Here is a 12728-nt window from a genome sequence, read left to right on the forward strand (position 1 = left end):
AAGTAGGAATTTGTCATTCATAAACGGTTGTGCCATTCTTTTTATGTTCATAAAAGAATAAAATGTCTAGCATTGTCTTAATCATATTTATATCTTTAGCTTTAGTTATATAATAATAATAATAATAATAATAATAACAATATATTTTAAAAAGAGAGGAGTTTTTTTTTTTTTTCTTTATTAATTTAAGATTTAATTTTTGTGAAAAAGATTTCAAAAGTAAATTTTTAAATACAATATATTTACAATAGAAATTACTTTTAAAATATTGTTTGAAAAAGATATTAACTTCAAGCAATATTTAAAAATACTTTTAAAAACCAAAAGTAAAAGTAATTGTGTGCATTTCTATGTTTTTGTTTTAAAGGTGGGTCCACTTTTCATGCACACTGTGCCAAATGCTGCATGGTGGAAAAGGTGACAAAAACACGAAGGGAATACAATTGCTCGGCTAGATAGCTTTCAACGGACACTTCATAAAGCGGGCTAAAAGTAAAGTTGTTTCGGGTTTCTTTAAGAGTGGGCTATGCTTTGCTTATGGTATTGCTTTATTATGATATAAAGGCACCACCCACCTTTTGTCATTCACATCTTCTTGCAAACATATTCCTCCAACAATAAGTATCAATAACATTCTTGCTTTAAACCATAAATAAATGATGAAAAACATGCAAAGGGAATTCCCAATTAATTGCCTAACCTTATAGAGCAAAAGCTTAATAGACCTGGGTTTGTTTCACCCGTTAATAGATTTTATAATTTGTGCATTTATATTTGTTTATTTCCTAACTAACATATATAAAATATAAACATTACCATATCACAATTCATATTACATAATTAATACAAAACATTTTTTTTTATCAAATTCATATATCATTTTTATATTTTTTCTTATTGTTTTTGTTTCGTATCACTATATGATGTTTAAAATTTTCATATCTTCCCACGAATTTGTCTAATAACTAGTTTTACCAAGTTAGGCCTAAGCAAATAGCAATATCATCAAACAAAAGGAAATAATGGGACTGAACCTCTAATTGCTCGGATACATGTCCTGCACAAATAGCCCCCTCCCCTAGGTTTCCAACAGAATATACCAAAAAAATGAAAAAGAAACAAGTAAAGCATCCTTCCCTCTTTTCTTTCTCCTTAGATATCATTAGTCTTTCATATAATCCAATTCCTTTACCATTTAAAACAACAAAAACAGCTCTCCATCAAATTCTGCTTCACTGCTTAAACAACAAAAAGAGAACCCATCAGTGTCTGCTTTTCCTTTTTTGTTTTTTTTTTTTTTTTTTTTCTTTTTAAATTTGTGGAACCACAAGAACTTTTGTATCTACCTAGTGAAAATTGATTGGTTTAAGCATAGGATGAACAGTACAGTTTACACTTGACACTTATATCCATCATGTATCAATGATTTGTTAATAAGCAACCTGATGATGCGTGATGCAATTTCGCTACCACTTAACCTATGACAAAGTAAAAGGTGATTCAAACCATCATTTGTCATCACTGATCAGATAATCAAGCCAGATTTCCCATGTTCAGTCCAAATACGTGTTCAGGAACTCATAGGAATTACAGGATGCATAGGGAATCATACAAAGTAATATTTGAAAGAATTGCATCACCTCTGCAGGAAGATAATCAACATTCCTTATTAGTTCTATTTGATCAATCGGCAAAATTGATTTATACCATCAAAAGAGTGAAGATGGAAAAACAGGAACAGGATAAGTACAGATGTTGCAAAAAGAAAATTTTCAACTCGTTCCCCTCAACCAAATAGAAAAAACCAAACACAAGGCTTACCATAACACTAACATTGTCCTCTCAAATATTAGCACTAAAGAGCTCCTCAGCATCAGATTGTTGATCCATTGTTTTGTCAAATTCAGTAATAGATTAGGCTCAATCAGGTAATCTTAAACGGTTGAATAATACGAGGAAACTTTGCTCAGGGACAATGTAAAGGAAACCTAGATCAGCTCCTTTGACATAGGGTCCAATGCCCTGCACATGGATTTTTTTTTCAACACAAAAATAGTTTGAAAATAAATATGAGAATAATTCCAGTTGCAAGTCACATCATATTAATACAAAGTCCTGAATAATTTTGTTACCTTGCCATTGAGTTGGAGAAGCTCACCATCAACCCATCGTGGATTATGGAAACCAAATTCCGCTATTCTTCCCTGACCTTTGTAACATGCAACCTGGATTTCAGAGATTTTTCTTATCAATTAGATGTTTCAAACGTGCAAATTAATGTAACGAATACGGGGTTCTAACTGAAGTCCCTTCCAAGGCAATTTATTTGAATGAGATAGCGGAGATATTTTAGGCAAAATCTTACACCAAAGTCAATATATTGACATTTATTGTTCGTGTTGAACACAATATATTAGATAGACATTGTTTCTCACAATGCAACCTAAGGAGAAAAAAAAAGGAAGAATTCAATAACTGCATGCCTTGTCTGCATCAGCATTGGAGCATGCTAAATGGGGTACTGAAAAAGTCCAAAAGATGGATGAGAATAATAAAATAATTTCCCCGTAAGTTATTTTCCTTTTGGTAGATATAAGATGACAATTTATTTCATTTCGCAAACTGCAAAGTTCCCATTAGTGAATTATTAATCTTCCAGATTTTCTACATTTGTATCATATCAAATGAGGCTTCCAGGTCAGTAGGATCTGCTTGTTTCCATAGTGACAAAATCACAGGCAACTAGTTGTCCGAATAACACCCTTTAGATATTGATTGAAACATATGAACAGAGAGAGAGAGAGAGAGAGAGAGAGTTATTACCACTCCTAACTCATCGGGATACAACCCACGGTTGGGGAGGCGACTCTCCCTACCAATTTTGGCACGAAAAGTAACCTAAAGATGTAAAAGGCATATTGATTACCACAAGCATATTCTATTAGAACATAAAATTAACACACGCTCACATGCTAGAAATAACCAGGACAACTATCAATATATTTATCAAAATAATAAAATGAAAAAGAACCTGGCCAGCAGGAACATTGAGATCTCCGGTAAGCTTCACAGCTTCAACATATTCAAAGAACTCAACATCTGAAGATTCGTCATCTGCATTATTCCAGCGGCCATATTTACGCCTCAGTTGGACTATCTCAGCTCCATAAGGACCAAATGCACCAACATAGAGGCCTAGACATCAATCAGCTGGCATCAATCAATTATGCTTGCTATGTGGAGAAAAAAGAAAAAGATACTATAAGAATACCCACCTTCAAATGGGTCTGAATTTCCATTATCACTGCTAATTCGATTGAAATTTGTATACTCAGATAATCTGCTCCGCCTCCGTGCCTGACTAACAGCAAGTTTGACAATTTCGCGCACATCTCTAGAAACCTAAAATAGAGTTAACAGTTAGTCATCTAATTATCAAACTTAGTTATTAAATGTCAACCTATAATTAAATTTGGAGTTTCCAAACACAATGTCCATTATTTAAGGAAAATATATTAGAACTCAATCAGCATTTCCTTCTTTTCTAATTTGGAACAAAGTGGGAATAAAGCAGCTACCCAACACTTTAATTACACTCACTAGGGGGCATGGTGATTACAATATAATTTAATAAGTATTAACAGCCCAGAGAAGGAAGAGGATTTCTGGTTTTTATAAGTTTAATGAGTTGTTAGAATCAAACATCTGACAGTACTTATGCTTATCCCACTAAAAAAGCCTTTGATATAACACCAATGAGAAGAATGTCGGTAAACTATTGACATCCCAATCTTAATTATCTGAATCCAGTGGTTTAAATTTAAATCTCACCTTAGAAGAAGCCTTATTAGAACCCCAAAATGCCTTGGCAACATCTGGAGGCATAAGCTCAGAAACACCTTGAGCTGTTATAGCTGCCATTTTCACCTTCGACACTTTACTTTCTCCAGTGTCATTATCTAAACTCCTCTTGGGAACATGTAGCAGAAAAGAATCTCTTTCCAAGTCCTTTATATCAGCTGGAAGACGAACATACTCATCCTTAGAAGGAGTGTCCTCATTATTATGTACAAGCCCACCAATGAAAAGCTTCATATCCAAATCGTTGCTGTCTACAGCAGAATTGCTACCCTCTTCCGAAGCAACTCCATCACGTTGAATCTCTTCCAAATCATTAGTTTCATCTTCAGAATTCTCAGTGGAAGCTGTTTTCTCTTCATCTTCTTGCATCAACTGCTCCACAGAATCATTAACTATTTCTTCCTCAGAAACATCAACGTTCATGACTTTGACTTTCAGTCCTGGAATTTTATTTTTAAGAAAATTTATCACACTTTTTATCCCTTCCTCAGTTGCTCCCTCAATATTTATTCCCTTCTCATCACTTCGTTCAACCTTACCTTCATTCCCCTGAACATCTATAACAGATGCCTTCTCAACTTCAGAAGTGGATGGGGTTTTTGTAGGCTTAGCAGATGCGCTGGTACTATTCATAGAACTTCCTTTTACATGCTGCAAATAAACTACCTGCAACAGATGCACTGTCAGAAGCATCTTCCATAAATTGTATTAGAAGGCAGTAGAGCACTTGATAGAGATATATGTCTTGCCCTGGTTAAGAGATGCTGGAAGACTGACATATATATGTATGCAGAAACAAGCTTACATATTTATAAAATGAAAATATTATATGCCAATTTTACACAGGAACAACACATTTCTAAGAATAGTCCATGTGCTCAGACAATTCAGATCAACCAAAAATTTATAGACTCCACAGGCCCAATTATTGAATCCAAAAGATATAATCCAAATTTTAATCAGACTGCAGCCAGGCTCAGTTACTGAACAAACACATTGGAAGCTGTTTCATTATGTGAAGCAGAGAAAGTAACATGCAGCACTGCACTAATTCAAAAGCAATTCAGATGTGGTGTTTGTGAAAATGATAACAAGCAAAACACACCAGGGAAGCCCAAATCAGGTGCGTACAGCATTAGATATATACTTATGAACAGAATATATGATCATGATTAAGGAACTAAAAATGTTGAAAATGCTCCTGCTTACACTGGAATAAAATAAGTTTAAAGGACACTCCCTCTGCAGTAAATCAGTTGCCCAAACATATCTCATGGACTACAACTCCAAAGGTCCTTGAGTCATTGTTTTACCATATGATTTCCACTCATATAAACCAGCACAGAGCCATACAAAGTAAATAAACCGTATACACCATTTAACCATACTCATGGCATCAATGAGTACTCTGAGTTAACCAAATTTTGAACATGTCATAATTTAGAATCAATTTATGGCCCCAAAAAAGATTAGAATAAATTTTAACTCTAAAAACTAGGAAAAATTACTCTGGACATGTCAAACAGAGTCTAAAAGACAAGAACATCTCAAAGTCTCATCTCCATCCAAACAGAGTAGATGTGGTCACACCCACTAAGTAAAAGTTCCTCAACTAAATCCAATATATGAAATACATATGGTCTTCAAAATTTCAGAATATAAACATTGGGGATACATTTCAACTCAAGCTAGAATCTTTAAGATATATTACTACTTCACCTGCATAAAATATGTTTCTTCATCTTCTTTAACCACAAAAATCTCATATAGTGGAGTTCCAGGCGATGCACTGAGCAACTGCCTGCATGCAAACAGTAGCTAATAATTATCAATACTTTACAGTACAACAAACCTTAGTGACAGAGAGATTTTTCTAACCTTGGACTGTAACTCCTAGCAACAAATCTACCTACACCAGGTGTTATGCGCACTAGTCTACCAAACGGATCATCAGAGTCCTTTGAGTAGCCTACCCACCAGCCCATCTGCACAATGGAAATAACATAACTTTAATTAACCCACAGAGAGAGAGAGAGAGAGAGAGAGACCTGCTAAAGGTTTGGTTTACTGGGGTGGTAGCAGTCCTATATGATTGTGCTGGGTTACAAACATTTTAGTAATCAACATACAATGCAGCATTGACTCAGTGGGTAAGACTGTCTACGTTAGACCCAGTGGATCCGACCCTCCCAGGACCCTGCACATTGCAAGAGCTTTACGCACCAGGCTGCCCTTATACAATGCAGCATTGAATCCAAACTGAAAAACATATCTTAGGATTTGTGTTCTGATGGAATCTAGTTGACCATATAGCTTAAAGATGCAAAGTAACAAACCATACAACTTGTTAATAAAGATTTATATGACCCAACATTCAAATTTTCTATCTTTTTCTTCAAGTTTCCTATTCTTTCAGGTAATAATTACCAAAATATGGATGCATTGAAACTTTCCGTACTATGCAAGAACCATGGATAAACACAAACCCATTATTCCCTGCTATTCATTTAACATATTACCATGTAAATTAGCTTTATTGTCATGCACACAGACAGTTCTATGATGCTTGCAAGTTACTATTATGTTCATCAATAAAATGTTTTTCTCAAAAATCTAAACATCTCCAAGTTTTGGGTTCACAGTCTATTGTTAGCCTTATGTTTAAAAGCAGTGCTGGTGCACTAGTTACCAGAAAAGATGATGAGTTAAAAAAAAAAGAACAATAATAAAACCTAAACTCTGAGTTCCCCGATACTCAAAAACCAGGGAAGCTACGGTGCTGATGTGTTGCTTGACCATTTTCAGTGAATGCTATTCACTAGAATGAACAACGTCCAAGACAAGAGATAGTACCAATCAAAGAAATTACCAGTCCACTTCCTGTTTGTCTAGACAACCGCGAAGCATCATGGTACCGCTCTTCATCTATGGCATTCTGCAGATAAACAACAGATAATATTAAAACTAAAGCATAACAGCACATGTCATATTTTAGAGGCTCATACAGGCTCTAACCTTCAACTGAGACATGATTTCAGCTACACTGTCCTTTGACGCAACCTCTGCAATAGCCAGCTTTAACTTTGCTGCTTCTTGAAAGTCTTCCTTATCAATTGCATCTTCAAGTTGGAACTACAAAGTGGAGCATTCAATCAGAAAAAAAAAAAGGATTCAAATATATGTCTATACGCACATATATATGTAAAATTATATATAAACCTATATGACATAACTAATGCAATAGAATTAGAAAGTACAAATTGAAAGTGTAAACAAACCAAAGCTAAATGTAAATTAGAGGACCTATATTCTTTACATTGTTGCACCAAACAAAATAAAACTCACAAGCAAAGAATTGAACACTTATAGCACTTGATTGGCAAAAACTATTAGCAGATAAATTTCAACATGTTCTTTTCATGCGTTTGCAATCGGCAATAATGAAAATTTGAAAAAGGAGATGGAGAGTAATGAATATCCCAACTAAGAAGCAAATAAGTAATTTACTGATGCAGGATGGAAAGAAGCTGCTTGAGGGTTATTTACTCCCCATTTCCCCTCGTTCTACACCATGTATACAGCACATTTAGAGCTTGTGCTTATGACAAATTCTTTCTTTATTGGTTGAAGAATAACAGCAAGAAATTTTTACAATCATCTAAACATTATTCACCAAATCCCTCCCTCTTCCACAATAATCTACATATTTATATCTAAAGCCACCTGAGAGCCTCATTTCAATTTATCCAACTGACACCACGGGAGGTAAAACCTCACAGCAATAGAAAGTAGACTAAAATTCACTGTAAAAACCTTTCACGTTTATACACCCAAGCATTTGGCTCAGTGATAGGTGCATGTATCCCTTGGCACAAAGAGCGGAGTTTGAATCCCCCCTTCCCCAAATAACAAAAAAAAAAAAAAAAAAAAAAAAAACAACTTCCATGTTTATGAATGAATAACAAAAGAATAATTTCTTTTTTTTTTTTCCAAAAAAACAACCAACACAATTCCCCCTCACCCTCTTCTTCCACAGGTGAAAAAAGAGAAAAGAAACGGAAAAAAAGTGGACAATCTATATATAGCTCTATCTATATTCAAGTTATTATTCCAGGGGCAAGCTACCAATTTCTCAGTTTCTGATGTTTAGAAGTACTTAATGGGGCAATACGTACATGGGGACACAAATTGAACAAGAAACAACCAAATCGAGAGTAAGAGAAACATGAAATGGGCGGCTAAAGATGGAAACTTTAATTAACTAACGACTACAAATCTTCAACGAACTAAAAAACCACATAGAAAACACTTATACAAGACAAGGGGAAGAACCCAACAGGAGTTACCTTGAGAACAGATGCATAACTCTCAGCCTGTTCAATCTCAGAGAAATGGCGACTCCATCGATTCCAATCCCATTCAGAAGAAGAACTGATAGTATTATCGTTGATGGGGATGATGCCTTTATTGCTGTTGTTGAAGCAGCAACGCAAAGAAGTGTTCTTCGGTTGGTGCTTTAAAAAAGGCCTGTTTTGAACAGTAGCAAAACTCCAATTCCAACCCAAAACAAAGCTGAAATTGGATGACTTCTTGGCTGAGAAATCTATATAACAAAAGGGTTTTAGCTGAAGCATTGAGATTGGATGCCCAACACCATATAAATGGTTACTCACTACCATCTTTCTCTTCTCAATACAAGGGTATCAGACTCTGGAATTTTTTTTTCTTATTCTTTTTTGGAGAATTTTTGCTTGAACTTTCAACTGTGGTGTTTATTGGATGGATGGATAATATCGCCAGATAAAACTTTGGAGAGAGGATGATCTCATTCGGATATTACCGGACCCGTTGGATTCGTGGGGTCCAACTGAATTTCATGGTTTCATGTGAATCTACATTTCCTTCATTTTATTTTATCTTCATGGTTTGTCATTTCTGTCATTGGTGGGTGATAGTGCTCCGGTTCCTTTAATTTTGATTTGAATATTGTATTATAAAATTTTAAAAATAGAAATGGATTTTTTTTTTTTTTTTGAAATGGAACGAAAATAATTTTATAGGTTTGAGTTGATTTATTGGATTTTAAAACTTAATTTAAAAAAATTATATTATTTTTTTATAATTTTTAATAAATTTAAATATAAAATAATTATTTTTTATAAAAATTTTAAAATATATATTTTGACTTAATTCGGATATTTTAGTTTATTATTTTTAATTTAAAATTTGATCTAAATTTAATAAAAATATTTAATATTTAATATTTAAATTAAATAAAAAAATTTTGAATTAAATAAAATATTATAATTTTAAATTAATTTTTAATTTTTTAATTATTTATATAGACTAAGCCTTCTAGGCTTTATCATTCAATAATCTAAGCCAACTAAAGCAAAAATATCGAATTAGATTAGGATTTGATAATTATATAAAATATATTTAAAAAAAAAAAAAACAATACCATACATTAACTTAAGGTATGGTACAACATAGCATCATAAAAGTCATTCATATTTAATAAAATATTTAATATTTACATTTAAATTAAATAAAAAATTTTGAATTAAATTAAATATTATAATTTTAAATTAATTTTTAATTTTTTAATTATTTAAATAGACTAAGCCTCTAAGCTTTATCATTCAATAATCTAAGCCCATTAAAACAAAAATACCAAATTAGATAAGGATTTGATAATTATGTAAAATGTTTTTTTTTTTTTTGAAAAAGACAATACCATAGATTAACTTAAGGTATGGTACAACATAATATTAAGATAAAGTTTATATGTAAGTAAAGAATTTCACATCACTAAAAAATTTGAATAAGATGTCATATATATATATATATATATATATAAGACCCAAAAGCTTAATAGCTTAAGCTTTTGGGTTCAAGTGATGTTTAACATGTATATATGAATTTTCTAGTGTGCTTTCATGGGCTTGAAGTGTGATATATCTCTTAGCAATTGGTATTAAAGCCTAATGTTTAACTTAGATATAACGAGTGTGTAGAATCAAAACACCTAAAAAGGCAATGTATGAAATCAATCTATAATGGAGTGCAAGGTTAAGGTCATGATTGAAGCTAAGCTTGAGAGGCACTAAAATAACATAGGCACTAAAGTTGTGTACTATGATTGAATCCAAACTTGAAAGTCATTGAAACAACCTAGGCAGTAAGATTGTGTGCTATGATTAAGTCTAAGTTTAAGAGGCATTGAGACAACCTAGACCCACAAAGAGACAAGATTGAATCCTAGGCCTAAAACCTAGGCAGAAGGTTGTGTGCCATGATTAAATCCAAGTTTGAAAAGCATTGAGACAACTTAGACCCATAGAGAGGCAAGGTTGAATGCTAAGCCTAAGGTGTATTGTGACCATCCAAGACCTGAGGTTGCCTAGCCAAAAAGAGAGATGTTGATTGGACTTACTTGCACAAGGGAACCGAGATGGGATTTCATTAAAACTCATAAGTAAATAGGGAAGATTATTGGGATAAAATTCATGTGTAAGTAAAGAATCCTCATCACTAAGAAATCTAAATGAGATATCCTATATATACATAGAGAACCTAATAGCTTAAGCTTTTAGACTTAAGTGGTGTCTAACATTTCTGTATGGGTTCTTTGGTTTACTCCCGTAAGCTTTAAGTGTGACATATCTTCCATCACATAGCACCATAAAAGTCATCATAAAAAATAAAAGCCATACAATTCGATAGAATAAAAAAACATTCAAAAGAACAAAAGCTAGTCCCAAAACTTGTAATGTCTTACTGCATGTTAACATCACTTTCTCGCCTGGCCAAGGCATCTATACATCGTTATCACAGAAGATATGTCTCATAGTCATTAGTTGAAACTTTCTCAACATCATCCTGCAATCATAGATCAAAGTGTTTAAGAAGTAGTTTAAACTAGACTTTGAGTTTTTAAAACTAACAACAGCTAAAACATTAATCTTAATTTTGATTTTTTGCACTCCAGCCTCTAAAGCCATCTTAAGTCTATCTCTTAAAGCTTAAAGCTCTGCTTCCACACTAGTGGCTCTTGGGATGTGTTTACTGCTTCCAAAGATCCATTTCCCTTTTTTGTCTCATAAAATAGCTCCAGCTTCTACTATTCCTGGGCTCCCTATAGAGGAACCATCCGTGTTAAGCTTATACCACCCTAGCACTAGTGACTTCCATTGGACTTTAGTAAATGATGGAAGATGACAAGCATTTATCTTACTCGTCATTGCATGGCATTTGTCACACATTCCATAGCTCGGGACACCACTTTATCTTTATTAAACTTTTCTTTGAAAATCACAACATTTCTAATCTTTCATATTTCCCATAAAAAAAAAAAGATAAAGATGAATTTCCAAGGCGTACCATGGGTGTGGTACCATTATTTTGAGTTAGCATTGTCATGGATCCACTCACTCCAAGTATTATAATATCTATCAGTGACTTGGTTGTGAGGTTTAGTAAAGCTTCACCAATTTTCACAATAGTGCACTTAATAAAAAGATGCACGATCATTTCTTTTTTTTCTTAGTAGAACGAACTTTTGTATAATCATGTCACATTTATTCAGTAAGCTTATAGTTGAAAGTATCGATTGCATGCACTTTCAAGTGAAGAATTACAGTTCGGGTTAGATGTTCTATTTCTATATCCATTTCTATTTATTCATTTCCTTCGAGTTTATTTGGGAGTTAATATTAGTAGCGAGCTTGTAGGTCTTATTTAGAGAGAAATCTCCATTGATAGAAAGACTCCAACAAATGATGTTTTTACCCGCTTTCATTAAAGAAGAAATGAACATTTTTCACGAGCTTGATAATATCCTTAGGGATAGCGAATGAAAGTTGAGGATTAAAATTTTTTTCCTATTGTTCAGTAACCTACTCACAGTGAGGCTTTTTTCATTTTTGTTTAGAGGGCCCATGAGAAGTGATATGAGGTTTCCTTGACCCATCCAGTTGTCAAACCAAAAGTTGATGTTAGAGCTATTACTAATAATCCACCTGATTTCTTGCTCAAGGAAAGGCTAATAGTTTTTCAAAAACTTCCACACAACAAAGGAATTGATGCATTTAGAGAACCTTTCAGATAAATATTTAAACTTTAGAATCCTTAACCATAGGTCATTATGTTGGTGGATCATCTTCCAATGTGTTTTTGTGATAAGGGCTTAGTTGTAAGGCCTATTTTTTTTAGTCATAGGCCTCCTTCCTCTTTAGCTTTGGTGACCACTTCCCATTTCATTCCATGCAACTTGTGTGTATTTTCACCATCTCTTCATAAAAAGTTACGATTAATCTTATCAAGGTCAACTCAAGTCAAAACTAGTAAGAGCTTAGCTTGCATGTAGTAAGTCGACATGGTTTTCATGGTAGATTAAATAAGTATCATGAGCCCAGTAGGGAAGAAGAGCTTTGATTTCCATCTCACAAGTTTAGATTTGACTTTTTTCAAAATAAAGTTATAATCGTGTTTTGTAATTTCTTGATGTGCATGAGGAACCCTAAATATTTACCTAGGTTTTTTGTTTTCTTTAAACTGAGCTGGTTTTCTAGCCAGCACTATTGCTTCATTCTAGAATTATTGGATAAGAGCACCCCTGACTTTTCTAAGTTGAATTTTTGCTTCGATTCTTCTATAAAATGCTCTAGCACCTCTTTGATGGCCTTTGTAGATTTTTTATCAGCTCTAAAAAAAAAGATCACATTGTTAGTGAAAAAAAGGTGTGATAAGCTTGATCCATTTCTTGAGGCCTTTGCAGGACACCAAAGTTTGTTGTCATAGACTTCTTGTATCAAGAGGTTTAAGTACTCCATATAGAGGATGAATATATATGGTGATAGTAGGTC

General features: G+C 33.4%; 1 protein-coding gene across 5 annotated transcripts; it reads right to left on the reverse strand.

Moving 5' to 3' along the window:
• Positions 1–1000: 1000 nt before the first annotated feature.
• On the reverse strand, positions 1001–8635 carry LOC111311826 (protein EXECUTER 2, chloroplastic). Of its 5 annotated transcripts, none has more exons than XR_002692685.2 (12): positions 8208–8635; positions 6877–6993; positions 6731–6796; positions 5740–5846; positions 5581–5662; positions 3832–4527; positions 3276–3402; positions 3032–3195; positions 2824–2898; positions 2133–2225; positions 1822–2022; positions 1001–1235 (listed from the first exon to the last, which is right to left on the reverse strand). XR_002692685.2 is itself a non-coding variant. In XM_022911600.2 (12 exons), the coding sequence occupies exons 1-12, from the start codon at positions 8538–8540 to the stop codon at positions 1921–1923; spliced, it is 1863 nt and encodes a 620-aa protein (XP_022767335.2). In that variant the 5' UTR covers positions 8541–8635; the 3' UTR covers positions 1644–1920. The 5 variants fall into 5 exon arrangements, 3 of the variants coding, with proteins under 3 accessions (XP_022767335.2, XP_022767310.2, XP_022767342.2); XR_002692684.2 differs by lacking the exon at positions 1001–1235 and adding an exon at positions 1497–1642; XM_022911600.2 differs by lacking the exon at positions 1001–1235 and having other exon boundaries at positions 1644–2022; positions 3832–4301; positions 4401–4527.
• Between the last annotated feature and the right edge of the window lie 4093 nt (positions 8636–12728).

The sequence above is a fragment of the Durio zibethinus genome, chromosome 9, assembly GCF_047325235.1.
Source record: "Durio zibethinus cultivar Kanyao isolate XHJ-2024 chromosome 9, ASM4732523v1, whole genome shotgun sequence".
Taxonomy (NCBI): domain Eukaryota; kingdom Viridiplantae; phylum Streptophyta; class Magnoliopsida; order Malvales; family Malvaceae; genus Durio; species Durio zibethinus.

Coding starts and splice junctions, on each gene's coding strand:
- LOC111311826 (XM_022911575.2), bottom strand. CDS start 8,540: ATGGTAGTGAGTAACCATTTATATGGTGTTGGGCATCCAATCTCAATG. Junction 6,797..6,876: donor AAATCATGTCTCAGTTGAAG/GTTAGAGCCTGT, acceptor GTTTATCTGCAG/AATGCCATAGATGAAGAGCG. Junction 5,663..5,739: donor GCTAGGAGTTACAGTCCAAG/GTTAGAAAAATC, acceptor GTTTGCATGCAG/GCAGTTGCTCAGTGCATCGC.